The 22,862-nt window shown below is 47.6% G+C and overlaps 4 protein-coding genes across 17 annotated transcripts; 2 read left to right on the top strand and 2 right to left on the bottom strand.

Annotated features, from left to right (window-relative positions):
- Positions 1 to 10: 10 nt before the first annotated feature.
- prdm4 (PR domain containing 4) lies at positions 11 to 4,893 on the bottom strand. Of its 2 annotated transcripts, none has more exons than XM_011613488.2 (12): positions 4,806 to 4,893; positions 4,434 to 4,482; positions 4,110 to 4,250; positions 3,839 to 4,027; positions 2,933 to 3,709; positions 2,674 to 2,823; positions 2,393 to 2,511; positions 2,213 to 2,298; positions 2,008 to 2,135; positions 1,132 to 1,665; positions 883 to 1,051; positions 11 to 781 (listed from the first exon to the last, which is right to left on the bottom strand). In XM_011613488.2, exons 3-12 carry the CDS (start codon positions 4,222 to 4,224, stop codon positions 442 to 444), a joined length of 2,607 nt encoding a protein of 868 aa, XP_011611790.2. In that variant the 5' UTR covers positions 4,225 to 4,250; positions 4,434 to 4,482; positions 4,806 to 4,893; the 3' UTR covers positions 11 to 441. The 2 variants fall into 2 exon arrangements, with proteins under 2 accessions (XP_011611790.2, XP_011611791.2); XM_011613489.2 differs by having other exon boundaries at positions 4,810 to 4,866.
- Positions 4,894 to 5,251: 358 nt separating this feature from the next.
- LOC105417785 (achaete-scute homolog 4-like) lies at positions 5,252 to 6,943 on the top strand. Its single transcript, XM_011613487.2, has one exon. The coding sequence runs from the start codon at positions 5,494 to 5,496 to the stop codon at positions 5,986 to 5,988; it is 495 nt and encodes a 164-aa protein (XP_011611789.2). The 5' UTR covers positions 5,252 to 5,493; the 3' UTR covers positions 5,989 to 6,943.
- A 1,106-nt stretch (positions 6,944 to 8,049) lies between these two features.
- On the bottom strand, positions 8,050 to 17,940 carry LOC105417784 (suppressor APC domain-containing protein 1). 13 transcript variants are annotated; one of them, XR_003891744.1, is made up of 7 exons: positions 17,922 to 17,936; positions 17,790 to 17,843; positions 16,876 to 16,953; positions 10,264 to 11,369; positions 8,750 to 8,923; positions 8,423 to 8,578; positions 8,050 to 8,262 (listed from the first exon to the last, which is right to left on the bottom strand). XR_003891744.1 is itself a non-coding variant. In XM_029851633.1 (5 exons), exons 2-5 carry the CDS (start codon positions 10,360 to 10,362, stop codon positions 8,173 to 8,175), a joined length of 504 nt encoding a protein of 167 aa, XP_029707493.1. In that variant the 5' UTR covers positions 10,363 to 11,369; positions 16,876 to 16,991; the 3' UTR covers positions 8,050 to 8,172. The 13 variants fall into 13 exon arrangements, 2 of the variants coding, with proteins under 2 accessions (XP_029707493.1, XP_029707492.1); XR_003891745.1 differs by lacking the exon at positions 17,790 to 17,843 and having other exon boundaries at positions 17,922 to 17,940; XR_003891750.1 differs by lacking the exon at positions 17,790 to 17,843 and having other exon boundaries at positions 10,264 to 11,333.
- A 220-nt stretch (positions 17,941 to 18,160) lies between these two features.
- Positions 18,161 to 22,748, top strand: cdkn1d (cyclin-dependent kinase inhibitor 1D). The gene is made up of 3 exons (XM_003972935.3): positions 18,161 to 18,320; positions 20,009 to 20,499; positions 20,587 to 22,748. The coding sequence occupies exons 2-3, from the start codon at positions 20,013 to 20,015 to the stop codon at positions 20,643 to 20,645; spliced, it is 546 nt and encodes a 181-aa protein (XP_003972984.1). The 5' UTR covers positions 18,161 to 18,320; positions 20,009 to 20,012; the 3' UTR covers positions 20,646 to 22,748.
- The last annotated feature ends 114 nt before the right edge of the window (positions 22,749 to 22,862 follow it).

Consider the following 22,862-nt stretch of genomic DNA (forward strand, 5'->3'; position numbering starts at 1 on the left):
CACAGCTTAATAACGGTGGACTGTTTATTAAAACATTTAACAGTTTAACAGTAAAAAACCATTCGGGAGGATATCACATTGTTTTGCAGTTGAGGCAGAATAAACATAGAATTACCTATTGTGTTAAAATGCATGGCACCGGATGTAAATATCAGTCCTTTTTTCCTAGTTAGTAAGTACAAAAAAGGGATTAACTACAAATGATAAACAACTTATAAATTCCATCAACCAAAAATCATACAGGCCTGAGTTTAATGTAGACAATTGTAGCTTAGTATAAGACAGATGGTCACAATCTGATAGTGTTATGAAGATCTTTTTAGCAGCATTTTAGGAGAAAACAGTTGAGAAAATTAAATAATGGAATATTTTGCGATAACAATTATAGAGGTAATGTCAGAGTTGAAATAAATAACAGGCTTTTGGAGAGGCACAGTGTTGTCAATGAGAGGGCGACAAAGACTTCTCAGAGTTATAGCCGCCAACATCCAAACCGCAGTCCTCACTGCTGTCAATGTGTCTGTCCCCTCCTTTCATTCTGCGCCTCCCGTCGTCCTCCTCTTCTTCGTCCTCTTCGTCCTGCTCCTTCCTGGATGTTCTCTCCACCTTTGGCCCTTTGCAGATTTTGAGGTGACGGGTGAGGTGGTATTTGGTGAGAAACGCTTTGTGGCATTTCTCGCAGACAAAGTCTCTGCGGCCCTCATGAGAGTTCATGTGCTTCTTCAGGTGGTTGGTCTTGAGGAAGTGTTTGTTGCACTTTGGACACTGTATCCGGCGTTCACTGAAAAGCAAGAAGAAGAACATGGCTGGAATTAATACGAATGGCTTTTAAAGAGTCGGATGACAGTAACAAAAAAATGTTGGCTGATGCTGGAAACGCACTGCGTGTGAGAGAACATGTGTTGTTTCAGGTCATGTTTCCTGATGAAGGCCCGATCGCAGAGGTCACACTTGAGCTTCTCAGCACCGGTGTGGATGAGCATGTGTGACGCCACATGAGACTTCTGGGTGAACAACTTATCGCAGATTGAGCATTTGTAGTTCTTCTGGCCTATAAAGACAAGGGGAAAAAAATGATTTGAGGAGTTGAAAATTGCGATGAAGCGAAGATTATCGTAGACAGTCGGATACCCGTGTGAATCTTGAGGTGCATCCTGAGGTTGCTGGGATCACTGAAGGCCTTACTGCAGTACTCACACTTGTGAGGCTTCATCCCCACGTGCCCCATGAAGTGCACATTGAGCTTAGTGATCGTGATGAACGCCCGGGAACACATGCTGCATTTATACTTCTTCTCACGCACGTGACCATGACCTTTCCCCCGGACGCTGACCCTGTTAGAGTTTCCATCCGCGCTCCCCCTGCTGTTATCACCGTTTGTCTGTCCCGCATGGGCGTGGCAGGGCCACGGGGAAGAGGAGGAGCTCGAGGCGCCGTTCGCCAGTTTCTCTTCGTGGTGGCTCTGTTGCTGCTGCTGCTGTGGCTCAGGCTGTTGCTGTGGTTGCTGCTGCTGAACGTGGTCCTGCTGTGGTGGGCTGTGGCTGTGCGGAGGCTGGTTGTGGCCGTGGTTGCTGTTGACGCTGCTAATATGAGACTTGAGGTCGGAGAAAGAGGAGCACTCTTTGCCACACTGACATAGCTGACCTTCAGGCACCTGTGGAACACCTGTGTAGACAGAGAAGTAGACAGATTATTCTATTTTACACACTGTTGTCATGTAATAGTTTGCATTAACATGGTCGTGTGCTGCCCTATGTGGCTCAATGACTCGACCTAGTGGTGGATATTGGTTGGTGCAACTAGTAAATAGACCTGTAAGATTCAGAAATCTTCCACTTTATTTGAAGGAAGTCGGCTCCAGTGAAGTGTTGGGATGATTGCACCCTGTTAGCTTGTCATCTTGAATTTGAACTGACATCAGATGACATGGTTCCTGATGACATGGTTGCTGAATTTGGAGCTTTTATTAAAGAGTGTGATGACAATGTCTCATGTTATTTGGCTTACCCAGCAGCCTGCAATAGTCCCTGCTGTAATAGAAGAGCAGCTCTTGATCCAGGTGGATCTCTGTCGTGGTACAGAAGAACAGCTTCCCGTTAGCCGGGTAGGCCACCAGGTTTTGCTCCTCGTGGGTCCTTAAAAGTTGAAGTACAAGAAATGAATAACTCTGATAACTCAACTGCAGGATGTGACCTTTGTGCAGGAATCACACCTTGCTTTGCGGACAAACATCATCCAGTTGCACTCGTTCTCATCTGTCGTCACAATGGAGAATTCCAGCACGTTGTTGTGGTACACCTTAAAGAAACAAACGGTTCTACCTCCTTATAAAAGTCCCCCCTCCCTTCCTGACAGTGACAGCCAATAATAAGACCAAAGAGACTTTACCAACCTTCCATATCTGTGGGGTGTCCTTCTCTGGCCAATCGGAGAGGTCCACGTTACTACAGTGCTGTCCCACCATTGGTCCAAAGCATGTCCTCTGAGGGATGATGTCCCGGGCAAAAACTCCTGTGTGTGTGTGTGGGGGGGGGGGCATAATTACACCCTGTCAGCAGTTTCAATTAATGTAAAGGGTCGTAAAGGCTCCAGATGCTTCCTGCACACCGAGCACCGCTAAGTTTGCCACACAGATATGGATAAGGGCGTGTTCACGGTGGTCGATCATCTTACCAAGAGGTTCGTTAGCTACTGAGATGCGCAGACAGAGCGGCCGTGGCAGAGAGAGGCGAGCTCGGCTTTGGATCGGGGTGTCGGGGATAAACGTGACTGGACCGTGCTCGGGGCAGTCTGAGGTATATGAGCGCTCACATAGCGTGCACCCTGCAAACGGTGACAGTAAAAAGTGAGTCAATTTACGGCCTCTAACTATATACGGCGTGTATAAAACGTTTAAATCCAACCGTGTGTCTCGTGATGAATATATACTTACAGATGGTGTAAGCAGTGACCATGTTCTCTTTGTCAGAAGGAGAATCCTCCAGCTGCAGTGTGGAATTCACCAGCACCAGGTTGTTTTCTGGCCCCAGCGACACCTCGGCAGTGATGGGAGACACGTTTACCGCGTCCAGTCCAATTCCGGTGTGTCCATGAAGTGACACGGGCTCCAGTTGGCCCTGGTTGGCCATGGAGCCGGTGAGCACCACGCTAACCACGCCCGAATTCAGCTCCCCGTTGGAGTGAAGCTGCTCGCCAAGTCCCCCCGCCCCTCCTCCTCCCCCTCCAGCACCCCCCACCCGGCTCCCCATGTGATCGGGCTCCATCACCACCGGTAGTTCAAGGACGGAGGGACCGTGGAGCGGCATAACGCCAGCGGATGCGTCGACCCCAGCCAGGCCCTCGTGTGGCTGAGGTTGTCTTCCCCCTCCGAGCTGCTGCTGGGTGTCGGACTCCGCCACCACCCCAACGCCCTCCATAGTGGCCAGCTCTTCCCCCATCCGGTTCGGGGACATGGGGCTGCTGACACGTGACTCCATGGTCAACCCTGTTGAATCCAGTTCATGACCACCAGTCTGATGGAGTTCCCCCTGGCCGCTGACCTGCCGGGAATCCATAGGTACCAGACCCTGTTCTAATGGGCCGCCGGGCCCACTATAAGGGTCCATACCTGTGGGGTTGTTGCTGGCCACAGACAAGGTCCCATCCATGTTTAGACTGCTGGGGTGGATGTACTGAGGAGGTGGGCGGTCTGCTAGATATGACAGGATGCCTTCAGCAGGAAACAAAAGGGGAAACTTTATTACAAATTCCTACACAGGTGCTTCATATAAAGCTTATTTAAACACATAAAGAGTGGAGTTATCTGGAACACAGAAACAATGGAACACCTAATGCCCACCTGGCAGTATGTGTCTGAAGTAACTGCTCTCCAGATGGGGGTAGGGAGGTGGAGGCAAGGAGTAATTCCTGTCCGGCAGACCGCACATCACACCTCTGTCACTCAGTGGAGCCATTGGGAGCATCAAAGAGAGGGCAGAAGGCAGGGAACCAAGGGAAGGACCCAAACTGGGGATGGCCACTGGCATACCTGAAGAGCAAGGAGTCATGGACGCACTGGGTTTAGCACTGGGTGTTAAATTAAAGTCAACAGGTACAGAAGGGTTTCAGACCTGGCGTGGGGATTGGGTTGTGTGTGGGCGAGGCGGGCAGACCCAGGTGACTGGCACTCACTGAGGGCACGGTGAGCTGGTCCATACCCACAGGACTTAAATTAATGTCATTCATGGTGGAGAAGAAGCATCAAAGTGGACCTAAGAATAAGTAACGAAGCAATATTATTCCAGTGTTTAATGCTTTGGTTCCATTCAGGTTATCAAAAATGAGATCATTACGTGTTGCCTTTCATAAGTCAAACTAAGGGAGCCGTCAGGTGAAAGGGCTAATGCTAACACACAGGTGATTCGCATATGTAGCATATGATAAAATTAGCTTACCTGAATTCAACAACAAATATCCATCAGTGTTAGGTTTACATCTCTGTCCCTGTGGAATAAAATACTCGCTGTGAGAAACAATCCAACGAAACGTTTGGTACAACATCATAACGCGGGTTTTTAATAACGAAAGCTGGAAGTAATCCCATTATTATTTCTATGTTTACAACTACGAGGAGAGACACCAGCTTGTTTTGTTGGGATGCTAACGTTAGCATTGCTAACTTGCGCTTGTGAACATCGCCTAAACAAAGATATTTGGGGCGTTTCGTCCCCAACACAGCACAACCAAACGACGGTGTTACTGTTCCATCTGCTGCATCAACAATAATAATCTGGAGAAAAGCAAATATGTTGAAAATGAAACCATACCCACACAGTGCCTCCCTGAAAGGGGCCATGACAGCGAAGGGCCTGGGGTGCGCATGCGCAGTCGCGTCGTTTTAAGCGCACAGAGAAAAACGCTTGTTAAAAATATTAAAATATGAAAAAAAAATATATGGGTTTTATATTCATCCCAGATAGATACATCCTATATCTTAGTCAGTCCTAGAATGTGCACTTTATCCAAATAAATCCCACCAAACTTGACCACTTACAAACAACAAAAATAAGTTGAGTGTTTGTCACTTTTTTTTTAAATCTATCCGCCTTATTTTTTGCTTTTCTTAAAGATCTGGTATAAAGAAGGTCTACTCACGTCACAGAAATGTATCAACATCAAGAGTCGATTCTATAATCATCTGCAGAAAGGTGTGGTTTCCATCAGGTGTCGACGGAAGGAAGAAGATGTTATGTCAACAGTTTTATCTTGATGTAAAATGCTTTGACTGCACTTGCCTTTCCTGGAGCACCCCCACCCAGTCTAGAGTCTCTCAAACCCGACACTCATGTCAGGGGCTTGACCCGATTATAAAGGAGCGCAATCAGAATATCCACTCACTCGGTGGCGAGATTGAACTGGAAACCCATTTGACTCTGACAGGTGACTTAAGTAAAATCTGTCGCAACATAAGAGCTTTTTAGTTGAGGATTTTTCATTTTGCATCTAAAAGCGTTGATGGATCACATTGCATATGTCTTCATGGACAACAGTGGGACATACCGAGACGCGCTTCGCCTTGGACTGCCCTTCCACTTGGACCCTTACCTCGACCCCGTGCGGGGTCAAGCCTTCCAGTACGGGCGATTCTCCTGTTTTAACTTTCACGGAGGTCTCGGTGTGTGCGACTACTCCTTCGAGCCTGCTTTCATCCGGAAGAGAAACGAGAGGGAGCGCCAGCGGGTGCGCTGCGTCAACGAGGGTTACGCGCGTCTCAGGGAGCATCTCCCGCAGGAGCTGGAGGACAAGCGACTCAGCAAGGTCGAGACTCTGCGGGCGGCTATCGAGTACATCAAGCACCTGCAGAACCTGCTGGACTTGAGCGTCTCCGGGATGGAGACGCCTTTTGGAGACGTGCGTAAAGGAGACGCGCGTCGTGCGCCTCGGGGGTCAGAGTGGAGCAGCGACGGAGAATCCAAGACTGGACTGAGCGACAGCGGGGAAGTTTACTGACTCTCACCACCGTTCTCTGTCTCCTACCCCGATTATAGAAGCAGAACGTGACGACTTACACAACCTGCGCCCTCTGTGATGGTCACCAGCAAAGGTTAATGAATGATTTTGGACCAAATAATCCACAGTTAATGGTCTCAATTAGGATTTCATCTTCAATTACTGCTCAAGTCTGTCGTAATTGTGACTCATATGTAGATTTTGGTTCTGTCTGAGATCATTAGTCAATAGAAATTTGGATTAAATATGCAAGTCAAGTCCTTTGATTTGATGAGATCGCTGTTACCTTATGAAAAAGGTGCAGAGTCAGCAACTCTGGGTCAACCCTTGTCCAGGACAGACCCAGCTGGAGGACAGTGGTGAACACGGTCGGCTAAAGAAGCGAGGTGGCCGCCGTCGCGCCTGTTTACAGGTTCTGTGCTGCTCATGACACAGACGCCAGTGAAACGGAACAGCCATTTTAACAAGTTTCTCTTTTTTATTTGTCGTCGTATTTACCCTGTGATTGTGCCTCCTCTCCACATTCACCCATGAATCAACAGGAAAACATAGGCTACGGTAAATCTGCAGCTATAGTGATTGTTTCTCTCCCCTTTCTGTCCTTTACCCACCAAGAGGGTCCTGCTCAAGGTTTTCTCCTGTTAAAAGGCAGGTTTTTCCTGACCACTGTTGCTTGTTTGGGGGGGGGGGGGGGAGGTTCAGAGTCTGTGTTTCTGTGAAGCACCTGGAGACAGTTTTGACTGTACCAGAGGCCGGATAATAAAGATGGATTGAATTGTCTGCAATTAAATTAGCATATGACAATATTAAAGGGGCCAAATCTGTAGCTTTTATGTCCCACTCGTTTATCTGTGTTTATCTGTGTTTATCAGGGAGCCCTCAGAGCTACCGGCACCCTCCTGCTCTGTTTACGCTTCCCACCTCCGCTGGCCTGCACGGAAAGAGCTTTTACAATATCTGGAGTACCAGCAACACGCAAATCGGGAGGGGGGGGGGGGGCAAACGTGACATTGTATACAAGTAAAAGGGGGGTGAGGGTGGGGGGGATCAGAGGAGAGCTGCTCAGGAGAAGCATGCTGGTAGGTGAGAGCGGCATTGACAGCCATGGATGCATGAAAGGAACAATAAAAGGCTTTTTTCCCCCCCAGTGCAGCAGGAGAATCTGAACCGATAATTAACCAAACGCTCGCGGCCTGTTTGATGGTTCAGTGAGACCCTGCAGACGGAGACCGTGGAGTTGCCGCTCCCTCTCCGCTCTAATCTCATCCCCACGCTGGTTTAGGGGGACAAACCCTCCACCTTTGGGGCTCCTTTCAATTAAAAATGCCCCCTTTTCATGATCATAACAGTGAACTATGGAACCCTTCAGGAGTTCATGAGGTCAGGGGTCAAAGAGAAGCTCGAGTTTGGCTCCAGGTCGCAGATCTGTGCTGCTGAAGGCGAGAATTCCCGCAAGTGTGCGCGATGACTCGGGCAGATAAATGTTGTCGGGTGAAATATCAGATGGGAATCGGTGCGGGACCACCAGGGGAGGCGTGTTGGGACGGGGGGGGGCCCGCATTCAGAGGCGGAAACGGAACAACAGAAGGTAACAGAGCACAGACTGAAACAGGATTATCTCCCACACGCAACAACAAAACACTCCAAGGCTCTTTCGTGCCGAGACTGACCGGGAGATCTCAAATTAGATCAGGTGAAGGAGCAGCGCTGAGGAAAATAATTCCCATTTAAGGATTTTAGCTTGCCCACAAAGAATGTGGGATTTAGGCTTCAGGCAGCATAAGTAAATTAACAGTTACTGTTTGAGTTATTGAATATGGACTCTTTGCCATTAATCTATATTGTTTTGGCACACTCGATGCTTTTATTTTGAAATCTCCACTGTTCGCAGGTCCACTGTTCGCAGGTCCATCAAGTGGTTTCATTTATTTATATGGCTTCTGTTCTTGTAATTTCTAGTTTGTGGCATCCTGTGCTGTCTGCTGCTACATCTGGATCACTGTTTTTAGGGCCGACATCGGGTCAGGGTGGTTGGATCACACAGAGACAAACACTGCAGTGTTCAGGGAAAAAAATCTCTTTATCAAATTAAATACATATTAACAAATGCTACAAGAGCACGTCCCACTTATTAAAACAAAGCGGCTCATGTGTCTGCAGACATGTAAATGTGTGTGCAGGTGCTCATTGGACCTGCAGGTCATCAAGCTGTTCAAGAAGAGCATCCTTTTCCAGCTCTAATGTGGAGATCTTCTGATTTTTTACACTCACTTCCTGTCAGATGAGGGGAAAAAGAAGCATGTTGATCGATCAAGTATGGATCCATTGGTGGTGTTAAACGTTTCTGAACTAATTTGATGCTTTCATGCCTTTGTATTTCTTTAAATTTACATTTAATGAAGTGTGGGAGGATATAAATGCGACCAGTCTGTACCTGCGTCAGTACCGCATTGTGCCACCGGAGGGCGCCATCCACCAAAGTCTCGGGCAGAGACGGGGCGCTGCTGTGGGAGATGTTGGGCTCACTCATCACAGAGCCCAAGGAGTCGTTTACCCGCTGGAAAAGAGACCTGAGCAGGCATGATTGAGCCTGCACAGACGCAGACACGCAGCACTTTAGTCTTTCACGGTATCCCCGAGCTCATGTTTACTGCTCGTCATCCTCGATCGTTACAGAGGTGTTTGCGTAATTGCAGCCTCAGAAGAGGAGTTCACGTGGGTGTCACGGCCGGAGCAGCTCAATGAAACATCAGCTTCATACCTGTAGCGTCGCTACCTGGCTGCAGCCGAGCTCCCTCTTGGCCTCCAGGATGAAGTTCCTCCTCGCCCTGTTCCCCTCCAAACTCTGGAGGTACCACAGCCGAGCCTTCTCCATGATCTCCAGGCCACAGAAGAGTAGATCCTTCTCTTTTTCCAGATCCTTCAGACGCTTCACCTGTGGAGGGAAACATCTCAGGGTAACGAATAAGCCCTCAAAACACCAAAAAGGGATGTACCCGTGGTTGGGAGCGTGTGGATGACCATACGTGATGGCCGACATGTGATTGGCTCCGCACTGCCTGTTGTCTTCCAGAGGCCCCCTGTGGCTTTTGTTTATCTGTGCTGGGCCAGGTTACAAAGCAACAGGGGGTCCTTTTGTCCCACGCTGTTTTAATGCACCTGAGCTAAAGTCATAATCAGGAACTTTAAGCTGGAGCGGGGACACCACGGGGAGGACAGTGGGGGCGCTATTAGCATCCGATCACTCATTTAATAAAGGATTTCAGATGTTGGTTAAACGTCACTGGAAAAATGGTTTTATTTAACCCGACAGGAAACTGGGAGGGTCGGAATGTGTCGCAGGGGCGACTGTGGATACTCCAGCTGCAGATCAGAGGGTCCAACCAGGAGCTCCTCTCATTTTATAGCATGTTTATCACTGTAATAATGTAAAGTACTTTTTTTGGAATTTTGCCTCCTGCTGTTGACTCACTGGAGGCCTCAGTGAGGGGCATTTTGACAGGTTTCTGCCCTATTTTGTTTGCATTGTCATCAAAAATCAGACTTTCTGGATCCGCTACATGTAAACACAATAATAAGGAGAGCAGTGACCTCATGATGACCTCTCCAGTGACCTTTCCTGGTGCCGTTCTGTTGTAGGGATTTGGAAGAAGTCCAGGTCGGATTTAACCTTCAGCGCTGTTATTGATGCGTCTTTAATGGTCCCTTAAGTTTATGAACGCGCTTCCAGACCTGGTTTATGGTTCATCCTTGATCCGCTTTTCTCTCCTCAGCACGCCATAGCTTTTGTTTCTCCCCGACTGAACGCCGATGCGCAACCGCTCCTACAAAAACACCCAGTATAACTTGCCCGACTCGTTCAAGCAAACACGACTTTGCGGTGATTCGTAAAGGCGACAAACGCGCCCGTGTTCCTCCGCTGGCGTCCAGAAAACACGAAACTGGGAGAATGATGAGGCCTCGGGACAGAAACGATCCACGCGGGCCGGCGGTACCTGTGGCCACCACCTGAATCTGCACCCTCCTTAAATTATGTTTGATATGAAATAACAGAAAACCACATAAACGGCACCATCATCACACATTCACGAACCCATTTTTTGTGCATAAATGAGGATGTAAAGACGTCTCATAAAACTCCTGTGACATCAGTCTGGACGGACAGCTAAAATCCTCATACTTCCTCATCTCTGAGTCAACCTGATGAACTTTTAACCGAGAGTGTAGAAGACAGGGTAGAATGCACACACACACACACACACACTCTCCTCTCACCTGTAGGTAGAAGCGGAGTGCGTCCAGGCTGCGGAGGCTGGTCCTGAGTGGGATGATGACCACGGTGTAGGAGCCAGAGCCGTGGGGACGACAGGCCATGGAGACGAGATGAGTCAGTGACGCTGCCCCATACAGCCGGCTGGACAACAGACAACAGACCGCAGCTCCCCACCGCCTGACTCACAATAACACCAGAGAGGGAGAGAGAGAGAGGGGGGGCGGACGAGAGTGTGTTTGTGTGTGTGAGCCAGTGGAGACAGGAGTGGAACAAACAGCAGGATACACAGGCACGGGCAGCGTGGTGCCCCCGGGCGAGGGAATGAAAAATTCCACATGTCACTGCCATGACTGGTTCATCGACACACAGTGACAATGTGTGTGAGGGAGAGAGAGAGACAGAGAGAGGGAGAGACAGAGATAAAAAGTGAGCGAGGGAGAGAGAGAGTGACAAACTATTATAAGGCCCATTTTCTGTTGACACTTAACCTTAATTCCTCATATCTGACTCTAATCTAGTGCAGTTCCAAGCATGCATTCACACATTTATTCATGCCTTCGCTCCCTCCGCTCACTGGTTTCTGATTGTGACGTCACACAGCTCCTCTCTGCACCAGCAAATAATCCATATTGTGCAAAAAGAATTAGGATGGACGCATGCAAAACAATGGGGATTAAAATGACACGAGGCGCGCAATTAATCCAGAGATCAAATAATTGAACCCTGATGGCGAAATGTACATGAAAACCACCGTAATTCTGCCACCCGTCTGCATCCCAGAGCTCATTTTGGACAGCAGAGGCAGAAACCTGACATTCCTCTGCTGCACGGATGAATTCAGGCTCCATCTGATCATTATTTTCTGGTTTCAGGTGAGAGCAGCTCTGTCCCAACACGCTCCGTTGGAATGTGAGAAAGCCTGGAGATGCACAGAGGCGCGGGCAGGAAGGCGGAGCAAACACGGCGGCCTGACGACAGTCGCTTCCAGCCGCGTCGAGCTCGGTTGCTGGGCCGGTCGGGGTCATCGATCACGCGTGCAGGGTTTTATTGACTGAACTGGCTGCTGGAGTCACTGGAAGGAAAATCCACAGCAGGCGTCACAGTCAGGCTGGTGCAAGAGAAAATAAATAAATAAAACAAAGCAGAAACATAAAGAAAGGTCAGAAAAAGGATTAAAATATAAATTTATCCAACCACAAATGGAATTGTTGTAATACAGAATAACATGAAATTGACAAAAATGGCTTCTTCTTACATTTTATATTATATTGTATCCACTGTTTCTTAATCTCTTCTTATATATCATATAAATATCATCAACTACATTTGTGAAAAAGTTATTATTATTATTTATCTAACAGTTATGAGTTGTGGTCAGGAACCAAAGATTGCGAGTTCTGATTGTTTCCCCAGACTCAGTATAGTTTAACGCTCCATCACATAACTTTGCTGACAATACAACTAAATTTCAAAGGTTACAGAGGTTTTAAAAACATATTTATTTATTTTCAACTGCCGTTGTGGTCACCACGAATATAGTTTTTATCCCAGATGAAATGAACTTTATGTTTGCGGAGATAATTATTGAGGAAAACCGCTGCAGTTGCGTGTCATTGCCAGCAGAGGTCGCGGTCAGAGCGGATTTGGCTAAAGGGGGACATTTCGTGGCAGTTTCACTTATCAAACACCAGATGGCGCAGCGGTCTGACCCGCAGGAGTCTGCCCCAGAACTGTCGGAACTATTGACACACTTTGCAGTGAAGGACTTTGGTCTTGAATTGTAAATGCTGACCTAAAACTGAAGGCCTGGAGCTCACGTGTACACATCATAAACCGTGCACGTTGACCCAAATTCACCAAATATAAAAAAACTCGTAAAAATGCGCCGCTGACGTCAGATGCTAAGTATATACGACACACGGTAACTGTTCCATCATGAAAAATGAATACACAAACATAATTCGAGCAGTATCAACTCTATTAAATAAAAACAAAACTATTAAATTCCCTTTGATGGACTGCTTGGATGCATATTTAACATATTTACACACACAAGGTACACTCCAGTGACCTGTTTCTCTATGCTGACTCTTGGGGCCCCGATGGAGAGTGGGCCCCACTGCATTTCCTGTCTCACTTCTTCATGTGCAAGCACATTTGCGGACACTCATGTTTGCTGCCTCTGAGAGCCACCGTGCACAACATGCACACAAGCACTGTTCAAAGTGAGGAATGAAGGGGCACAAATGAGACATTATTCGGGGCCATGGAAACTGGGGCACTCCCTTGCCTCCGGCAGCCCACGCCAGCGCGGGGCTCACTGTTCCAGATCATAGCCTGGAGGAATCTGAACTCACCACGTAGGCCTCCCGCTCCTCTCACAGCTACAGATCTCAGATACTCTATTTCCCAGAATGCAGCTGGGCCCAATCCAACTGGAATAAGAGACATTAATGGAAACTGTGCATCAATGCACTGTAAAACTAACCCAGCTCTTCAATCCGCCCATCCTCAAGCAGCGTGGAGGTTTTTTACAGTAAATTTAGTGTCAGCGAACTCAACATGTGAGACACATGCCAGGCTTCAGCCCCAGGAGGCTCACACACAAACACACACACACTCACACATACACAAACACACACGCACACACAGTGCTGTCAGCAGAAAGATGTGTTAAATCATATTTTAGAAAATGAAGCCAATACATGAGCGGATTTGGGATCTAATTTTATTTATTTATCCTTCTAGGTAGCTGTGATTGTCATGGTTATTATTTATTATTATTATTATTTAGCATGCTAATCCACCGTTGCCTTATTTGAACCAAGCTGACACCTACGGCACTAAAACAAATGAAACGTCTTCACACAAAACGGCATTTTAAAAGCAACATCATGCCACGTGCCTCGATATAGTGACTTCTTCTTCTCCTACTCTTTTCTTCTCTTTCATTCCTGCCCCCCCCCCCAGGGCTCGGACGTCCTTTTCATTGCGTATACAACAACAAATAACCTGTTTGTCACTTGACCTGACCTCCGACCCCGCGGACCCAATAACCACACGTGACGTGACTCAGCACAACAACGCACAAACATGTCATTGTTTATTATGCATTACAGCGTATTTTGTTCATAATGTATTGATTATTGTTAATTATTTTTTAGTCATTACTTTGCGCATAGACTTTTTTCTGGAGGCAAAGGGTGACTGGCAACGCCAATAACACCCATCAATTCTATTTCGCTCCATCTTTTGACGAAAATCAACTAATAAATTGTGGTCCGCAGACGTTTCTGTAAATTAAAAAAAAATCAACATTTCTTTGTCAACAAAGAAAAAAATCGACCCCCCCCAACTCCCCAGTTTTAGTGCCATCGCCCGCTCCCTCATTCATTTCCAATCCCATCCGCTCTCACGCACACATCTGGTCCCGCTCGGTCATACGCGGGCCAGATGCGAAGCAGCTGTTCTCCAGATGTAGATAAGGAGCAAGGGAAAAAAAGGAAAACCATCAGCTGAGGCTCCCCCACCTTTTCACCTCGGCTGTGTGGAGCAGAAACAGGTGGCGGGAAACGGCCCCCCCGGACCCACAGACGACAGACCCTGTGTCTTGCTGCCGCTGAAGTCGAAACAACGCTTGATTTCGGCGAATCTACATTTTTGCTTTTATTTTGATCACGCCGGACGTTGGACTGGTGTCAAAGTGTCCACAGCGAGGCCAAAGCAAGCTCCTCTGAAGACATCCATTTTCCCCGCCCCACCCACTGACCACACCCCTGACTCCACCCCCTGGTCCCACCACTGGCTCCACCTCCTGGCCACACCCCTGGTCCCACCTCCTGGCCCCGCCTCCTGGCCACGCCCACAGACACACTGCCAAAACAATATTGCTGGAGCCTGGGCAGCTCAACCCGGAGCCCCTGTTCTGTCAGTTAACCCCGGCGGGGGCCTGAGGAACCCGCCACCAGCCCCAAAACAAACACGCCGAGCCGCGGTTTCTTCGGGCACATCTCTTCGTAAACCCGCTCACCCTGACATTGAAGCTCTCCTGCTCAACCCCTGATAATAACCAGCTGCTTCGCTCTCGCCGAAACTCCGCACCCTCCCCCGCGTACCCCACCTGAGGTCTCTACAGCTGGGCCGACACTCCCACGAACACCCCTCCTGCTCTAATGTTTACCACGTCATTTTTGGGCTCTCCGCTCTCTTTATCTCCTCCCGTCTCTAAAGTTCTAAATATAGTTGATGACCCACAGACCCGCAGATGGTTTTAAGGGTTTGCAGGTCAAAATTTAATGAGGACAGCCAAGAAACCAACTGTATAAATAGAACCAGTGAGGCTGTATTTCAGTAAGTGGTTACGCTCTGGTGCACATTCCCGGGAGGGATGGGTCCTGATTCTGGGAGTACTTCAACAATTGGGATAAGATAATATGTCCTGTACAGTCAGAAGAACCCTCAGAAGATGAGAAGGTTTACGCGGAACCGTAAATGGTGAATCCCTGTGAATCCTGCAGGTTTTGGCTACAAGATTGTGTCGGATTCATTCCAAATCTGGATTCAACATTCCATAGCCTGGAACTTATAGAGGAGTTCTGTGGGAATCCAAAGATTTTTGAGGTCTCAGTCGACACCTGTAGGACAATATTTTCGCTGGACACCAGCCACGTTGGTTTTTACGTTTAGCATCAACAGATACATTCGTGCATCTACCGTAATGCGTTTATGGGTCGAACTGTTTTAGCCCGCAGGCGTCCTTTGCCGAAGTTCTATGCTGTTTGTTTTGAGTCAGATCTCAATCGGAGTGTTTGCATGTACACATGTTTGCATCGGGATGGGGGGGGGTGGGGGGTGGGGGGGGGGGGGGGTGGGGGGGTCCCAAAGCATCGTCGCTGTGGACATAAGTTAGCAAACCTCTAAATTTAGCCTGGATGAGGACTTTATTTCACATATTTGCATTGTGCCACATCCCACAGCGCGATTCTACAGCTTCCCGTTGTCCCTTCCTTTGAAATCTGCTTTGATTTAAGTCACTCTATTGAGACCCCGCCGGATAAATGCTGCTCTTTCTCAGTATTGGCTTCCTGCATCCGAAAAACCGCCACCATCCTTCTGACCTCGTCGCCCCGCGGCGACAAACGTTGGCACGTTCCGATTGTATCCCGTTGGTTTCCCCAACATCTGAGCATCGGTTCACACTGTGGGTTCTGTGTCATGCTCGGTCCTGGAGGGACGCTCCAAGAGGTGTAAAATTGAGGAATTATCTCACACACGCTCCATGTGACCAGTCACACTGGGTTGCGGGCGGTAGGGATGCACCCTAGAGGCGGGGGTTCACCAGTCCACCACACAGTAGTCACACGCAGCGGCCCCTCATGACGCCTCCGGGGAATTTAAGGCTCCCAATTGATCCAATGTGCATGTTTTTGTGGCTGTGGGTGGATGCCGGCGTCACCTGGACAACACGCCCAGCTACGAAAACAAAAACCGCACATGACTCCCAGGCAAATGACTTTCTGCGCCTGCTCTGTCGATCCAGGACACGGGTGCATCTCCCGTTCCCCCCTCTGGTGAATCGGCACCTCGTTTAAGCGTTAATAGTTAATAGTTTTCCCATCACAAGACGCTCTCTGTTTGTTGGTATTACAAGGCTCCTAATGTGTTCCACGAAAACAGAGAGCAGAGGGGGGGGATAATGGGCTTAATGACTGCAACACAAACTGTACATACAGGCCAGGATTAGGAGTCCAGGAGGGTTGGGAGGGGGCACACCAAAACACACAGCACACTGTCGGCAACAAGAATGGGACAATAATGTGACTGTAAATAGAGGTCAGGGAGCTGACAAAACAGTGAGGGATCAGGCTGTTGAGGCCTCATTATCTGTTGACGGACCCTCAAATTCAACAGTGTGTGAAGCCCAATTAACACACCGATTAGTGGGGCATTAGGGAACTGGGTCACAACTCTAATTGACTATTATGTGTTCCGATGGGAGAGACCTGGAATAATTTCTTAAATTTTTATTCAGGGCATTGCTAATCCCATCTGGGGAACCTCTACATGGAAACTGTGAAGGCTTAAGTTGTTTTTTCTGTGTTATGGAATACAATAGGTTAAAAAAAAGTATTTTTTGTGGGTTTAGAGACCACAAATAACATTAATTTTACTTTGGAGCTTGTGAATGTACTTCTGCTTATGTAGCTGTATGCTAAGCATGAATGAAGAAATGTTCAGGTTTAATTTAATGTGCTTGTGCTTTGTAAATGTGTAGCAACAACAATACGAGGAATATCTTCTATGGAATTTAGCAGAAATACAACTGTGATTTTAGAAGGTACCCTCTGACTGCTATCGCCAAACTAACCAAGCTTTCTCCAACAATGATTTTCCAACAGTAGAGTGTGAGGTTTTTAGTTGCCTGGGGATTTAGAGAGTCAATACCTCTCGAATTTACCCTTAAGGGTGTATATACGGTTAAAATAAACACACCTCGGCACACCTGAAAGGCTAATTTTGTTCTGTTCGCACACTGTAAATGTGTATGAAGCTCTTGCGGGTGACCACCATGTTTTTTCCCGCTAAGAAAGATTCCATAATGTTGAGATAATTACCTCTTTAAGCTGAGGCTCTCAGACCGCTCTGATCTCTGCTACCGGCGCCGCTGTCATTAAAACACAGCGTCTCAGGAACTGTGAACAGTCAGATGAAACCTTCACACACAGAGCAGAAGTCCAGCCACCGTATAAATAGAGTGTGTGCAAAACTTCAGGGCCAGAGGTGAGTCAGGCAACAGGTCAAATATCATTGCAGTCATGTCTGAGAGGCAATAATCACACAATCGCTTGCATAAGAGCAACAAAAGTAATAGTGTGTTTTGTCTGTCACAGGTGAGATTATGCTGAATTTTCATAAAAGCAAACAGGCAAATGGGCCAAAAGGAGGACGCAATTTAAATGCTATATTTGATTTATATTCTAATGAGCAGTCTCTAAGAAATAAGTGTAATTAAAAAAATCTTTTCTCAAGCTAATTTCATTAAACTGGTTTAACCATATTTATCAATTAGATGCACTCTGTACAATAGATAGAGAGATTTAATTCACTTTACGCGCATACACACCATACAGCATACTATATAGAACTGGAACACATTCTATATAGTACATTCCTATACTGTATATGTGTCTTGAAAACCAGTATAGTGACTAAATCTATATTTACATGCATGTGACTTGACCTTGTAAGAGTGCAACTAGGAGCAAAAAGTTAAAAGCATGCATGCACCTTTTAATTCGCTTTCCAGACCCGAGTGTGCATGTATTTCCACAAAAAAAACCAAACGAAGCTCTAGGGCAGTGAAAATGAAGCAGTGTGTTTGAGAGCGAATGGTCACGTTGCAGCTCAACGTGACTCTGCTGCAGCTCCGGGTTCCAAAACAAAACGTGATGCAAGGGCAACACGAGAATGTGTGTCACATTTGCCGGGAAGGAGGAAATGGCCGCCCCTGCCAAGATATTTGACCTACTTCTGCTGGCTCAGAAGGAGAAGTGGAGCACACGGCAGAGCGCAGGAGCTGCAACTTTACAAGCGCACAGAGGCAGAAAATAAGCACACGACCAACTTCGGATTACTTTTTGTAATCAGAGTACAAAACTACCTCGAATGCGCCCGGTCAACTTTCTGTTCTGCGTGTGATTTTGTAGTTTATCCGCTGTTCTGCAACTTATAACGTCAGAATCGACGAGACGCTCGCGTCTTGGCCGCAGGCCAACAATGAATGTTTTGACGGACCCACGTGATTTCGGACCCGCCCCCTTCAGCGCTAGCCCCTCCCTCCCCGCTCGAGCCACAAACAAGTCGTAGATAAAACTGTGCCGACCCCGTCTCGTGGGTAGTGGCTACAAACACCTCTCGACGTGACTGTTTCCACGGAGCTGTCAGCGACACCTTTCCCCCGCGACCGATCCTCATCTGCGCTGTCAGTTCTACGAGTTTGTGGAAGAAAACAGCCTAAAAACTCCACTTTTAGGAACTTTTGAAGACTTTGACGCTGATGGTAAGACCCACGTATTTTATTTGCTGAGCCTCCGTTATTTCTGGGCACTATTCTAATATGGTCTCGTGCGGCTCGCTTGTTGGCGGAGGGTTCATTTAGGTGTTAATTTTGGTTTTGAGCGCAACCCTGGTTGTCACCTTATTACACTTTTTTTAACGTGTTTCGATAATCATCTGTAATCTGTTCGCGAATATTTTGCGCATGTTTTTCCCCCCACCTGGATGTTTTATTCAAAAATATATTTCTGAAGTCATCGCGCAGCGTGGAAAAAGTGCGGAGTGTTTTGACGTGTTGCGGGCTGTTGCGTCGCATCTCATTGACCCACATCCGCGCATATTCTGACTGCGTCACAAAGTTCAGGTTTCCTCCAAATTTGCGCCACTTCTGCTCAACCTATGCGCGGACATGTTGCTCTTTTATGTGTGATAGTGTATGAAAAAGCCTAAAACTGCAGGGTAGTCGTGTTGTTTCTATGGTGGAAACATTAGAGGGTTCTGGCGGGGTTGTTCGCTCTCGAAGCGGGGACACCGATAGTGGAAACCCGATCTGGGTACCGCGCCCACTTCACCCTCCACACAAACAACTTTCACCCGGTGGGCTGGTGGTGAATGACCGCAGAGGTGACTCCGTCTCCCCCGCTGCTCCGTGATACATTTCCCCTTCCGGAGAAGAAGTTGTGGGGGTTTGAGCGAAGTGCGCACCCGGACCTGTTCCAGTTTACGCCTCGATAAAATACGATAAAAGTTTTTTTTTATATGGGCATAAAAAAAAACAACACATTGAGTTAAACATCGCCCTTAATAAATATTTGTTTTAGCATTGCCATATAATTGCGTGACCTTTTAAAATCAGCACAGTAAATATTTCCCAGCCATTACATGTGCCAGGAAACGAAAGTCACTTAATTTGGATAATTATGCGGTTAGAGCTGCCGAACACTGGCTAAAAATACATCCCAAAAACTACCACCTTCTTGGAAGAAAGGGACAGTTCTGTTCAGGCTGGGCAGGTCCGGATTAACCCACTTTGGGGCCCCTTTGCAGCCTCCCACCCTCCTAATCTGATTTATATTTGTCCATTTGCATACATGCAACCACTTGGCCTGGCATTGTAGGTAGGAGGAGTTAAAATATACCGTATTTGCAGATATTTCCAGTGTTTCTAATGGACCCATATCTCCTAATGTGAGGTCAGCTGCCACCCATCACCAGAAAAGAGTTAAAAAAAAAAACCTTTGCAAAAAAATGAAACTAACTAGTTATTCCTGTATTCACTCCACAGGCGTGAATACAGGAATAACTATGAAACTCACACATCGCCGTGCAGGATGTGAGTCAACGGCGTGGGGCTTTCCTCGTCCGAATTCCATCACTCAGCTCTAAATTAACACAGCAGATGGGTTTTTTTTCTGTGTGCGTGACCCGCTGACCTCTATAGCCGACCTTTGACTGGCAGACACCGGAGCGAGGAGCAGGTGGACAGTTGGCCCGTGGAACTGCTGCGGGGTTTATTTGGTGCGGCTGCTGTAATTACTGCGCGGGCCCGGGCACACGTGTGTTTAATCCCGTAAAACGCACCAAGACTCGAGACTTTGTGCGTTTGTTTGTGAACCTGCGTCTGTAAAAATCCACCCGCACCTCGTTGAGGCTCGGCAGGCTCCGCGCTCACACCTGCTTTTCCTTCCCCAGGGACATGGCGATGGTCTCTATACCCACAGCAGAACCAGCGATGGCGCGTGAAATTTCCCGCCTGGGGGGCGTCGAGGCCTTGAACATGAAGGTGGGGCCGGTACGGAGGAACCTCTTTGGGCCGGTGGACCACGACCAGCTCCAGCAGGACTTTGAGCGGCTGCTCCGCATGAGCGTGGAGGTGGCCAACAAGCGCTGGGACTTTGATTTCCAAAACGAAAAGCCAGGTCGTGGCGCCGGCGTTGAGTGGGAGGAGCTTAGCTGCCAGGACGTGCCGGCCTTTTACCGCAGCTGCCTGGTGAGGGCAGCACCGCTCCCACCGAGCAAGAGGCGGACGTCGTCCTCGTCGTCCTCGCCGTATTCATCGTCCGGAGAGAGCTCCCCGGGGTCCAGCAGTTCGCCAGGAACCTCCGATCAGTACCTGGATGTGACCAGGAAAGGGTGCTACAGAGTCAGGCGGCAAAGGAAGCGCAGACAGCCCGCCATCACAGGTGAGGCCCCCAGACCAGCCGGCACTCCCTCCGCACAGGGGCGCCAGGAGATGACGCTCACCTCTCCTCTGTTCTGTTGTCTTCTAGAATTCTTCAGGGTGAAGAAGAGGAAGCTTCTGTATTACAAAGAATCCTCCCGGCAGTAGAAGAGCTCCTGTAAGGGTCCTCATCCGTCTACTGCCCCCCCCCCCCTCCCCCTCCCCCTCCCCGGATACACACACGTATACTGTATCATGTACATTTGTAGCAGTTTGTGACAGACTGGCAAGCTCAGGGTGGGCTGAAAACTCCCCTGACACCACATACCTTTAATTCTCAGCACAAGTTAAGCTAGCAACCAGACGGTTTTTACAACTATTCTATGTATCTCTCTTTATAGCATGTTACGATACTGTGAAGTGGCTTTTGAATGCACTCGAACAGAGTCCCAGCTCCAGATTGGAGAGGCCAATCCCGCCTCAACAGGCCTTAAATAGTATTTGACCTCAGTCCTTGACCTTTTTCTCCCTTTTGCTAAAAGTCATAAAAGGTTTGGCTCGGAGGTGTAGCTGTTCTTGGCCTGGTGTCACACTTTAGTCTCACCCCACGAGATGAGCCAGGGGTCACGACCTGTCCCGCGGCTCCAAATTCAGCAGCAGGACTGCAATTAGCTACAGGTCAAAGGTCAGTGGTGGAGGTTGAGCCGCGACCTAATGCCTGAGCGATTTGGCTTAAAGATTTAAGAAATAATTATTTATTTATTATTTGAAGAACTAGACTGTATAAAAAACAAAACAAAAAAAAAACCCAACAATTTGGGCGTTAAACATTCCACCACCAGATATTCACCAGCCAAACTTTAACAGATTCTTGTGTTATTTTCATCATGGGGTTGTACATTTTGGGGGTTATACCAGAACAGACTTTGTACCATGTTTTTGTTTTGCTTTACGCTTCTGAAGATGTAGCATTTTCCACCGTAGCCTTCGCAGCATCCGCAGGTGCCTCTTGTGTTGTGGTCGTGGATGCGTCACCGTCTTTATTTTGAGGATTTATACGAGTTTTTTGAGTCATGGCAGCTGAGGCAGTTGAACCAAAGAGGAATTTATTGTGCCTTTTTAATTCGTACCAATCATCCAAGTCGCTGTCCCAGTGATCAGATATGGGATATACATGCAAATAAGTCGTTTGAACAGTGGTCGTCAGCCCAGTCCGGAGGGAGCCGGGTTTTCTGTCCCACTGGGGGGGGCCTGCTTCCTTCCTGCTTCCTTCGAAAAACTAGGCAGGACGGAAAACCCGGCTGGAGGACAGGCCTGTTCGGACTGGGTCGATGACCAGCGCCATATATGATCAAGAGGCAGGCTGACTCCCAGGCCTTCGCTGATTTGAATTAGCATTGGGATAAAAAGCCATTTTAATCCACTCTTGCTACCTCATGATTGATCAGAACAAGCTAAATCCACCAGTAGGGGGCGCTAGTTATGGCTCCTCTGGTCTGCCCCCCTCAGAAGGCTCTGCCTCAACTCAATCACCTCCTTCCACGGTTCAACCAGATTTCACCCAGCTAAAAAATGAGTGTGGAATCTGTCAAATGTTTGTCAGAATATCCTCGTTCGTGTGTGTGTGTGTGTGTGTGCGCAACTATCTTAGAATTAACTTATTTTAAGTGTTTCATCTGATAAGTAGGGAAATAACTCCAAATTCCCTTTTTTGGCTCCAACTAACTTTACTTCTGAAACTATGTCTTTTGCACTACTTTAAACATTGTTGACAAGAGAACTATTTTTCTATGGTAAACTTAAAAAAAAACCATAAAAAAAAAATCCACACATCAAGTTGTTGCCATTTTAACAATATTTTTTAAATATTATACTATACTTTCCCCCTGATTAGACTTTTAACGACCGCTCGAGGTGTCGTTTTAAAAGTCTAATAGGTGGGACTAAATAAATAAAATAAACATTGATCTCAGCGTGCCTAAGCTAACTTTACCTTCCTAATTTACCTGTTGCAGCTATATGGAAATGTAGCTTTTGTTTGTTTGAATTTGTATATGCATGAATGTATCCTCGCTGTTTATAATAAATAATTTAATACTGGTTCCTGTACTCTCGCAACTTGTAAGGCGTGTGCACGCGAGCGGACGTGCGTCTTGATTCTTTGTACAGAATGCAGTTGTGATGTTGTTGCTGGGATGTTGGTACACTGGTGCCTTATATATCCATGATTCTATAGAGTGCTCATCATAATAAATGACAGGATGAGATGGATATCGACCCAACTCTGTTGTGTGGCTCTTTTCCTCATCAGGTCCAAACACACCCTCTAGTGGCCACCTCGGGGATCGTTTAGAAGCTCTATTTTTGCAACATTTAGGTTCTTAG

This window comes from Takifugu rubripes, chromosome 18 (genome assembly GCF_901000725.2).
Source record: "Takifugu rubripes chromosome 18, fTakRub1.2, whole genome shotgun sequence".
In the NCBI taxonomy this organism is placed as follows: Eukaryota; Metazoa; Chordata; class Actinopteri; order Tetraodontiformes; family Tetraodontidae; genus Takifugu; species Takifugu rubripes.

Coding starts and splice junctions, on each gene's coding strand:
- LOC105417785 (XM_011613487.2), top strand. CDS start 5,494: ATGGATCACATTGCATATGTCTTCATGGACAACAGTGGGACATACCGA.
- prdm4 (XM_011613488.2), bottom strand. CDS start 4,224: ATGAATGACATTAATTTAAGTCCTGTGGGTATGGACCAGCTCACCGTG. Junction 2,512..2,673: donor AGTAGCTAACGAACCTCTTG/GTAAGATGATCG, acceptor ACACACACACAG/GAGTTTTTGCCCGGGACATC. Junction 1,052..1,131: donor GCACCTCAAGATTCACACGG/GTATCCGACTGT, acceptor TTGTCTTTATAG/GCCAGAAGAACTACAAATGC.
- LOC105417784 (XM_029851632.1), bottom strand. CDS start 10,362: ATGGCCTGTCGTCCCCACGGCTCTGGCTCCTACACCGTGGTCATCATC. Junction 8,924..10,263: donor CACTCCGCTTCTACCTACAG/GTGAGAGGAGAG, acceptor TTCCCTCCACAG/GTGAAGCGTCTGAAGGATCT. Junction 8,263..8,422: donor ACAATGCGGTACTGACGCAG/GTACAGACTGGT, acceptor CTCATCTGACAG/GAAGTGAGTGTAAAAAATCA.
- cdkn1d (XM_003972935.3), top strand. CDS start 20,013: ATGGCGATGGTCTCTATACCCACAGCAGAACCAGCGATGGCGCGTGAA. Junction 20,500..20,586: donor CAGACAGCCCGCCATCACAG/GTGAGGCCCCCA, acceptor GTTGTCTTCTAG/AATTCTTCAGGGTGAAGAAG.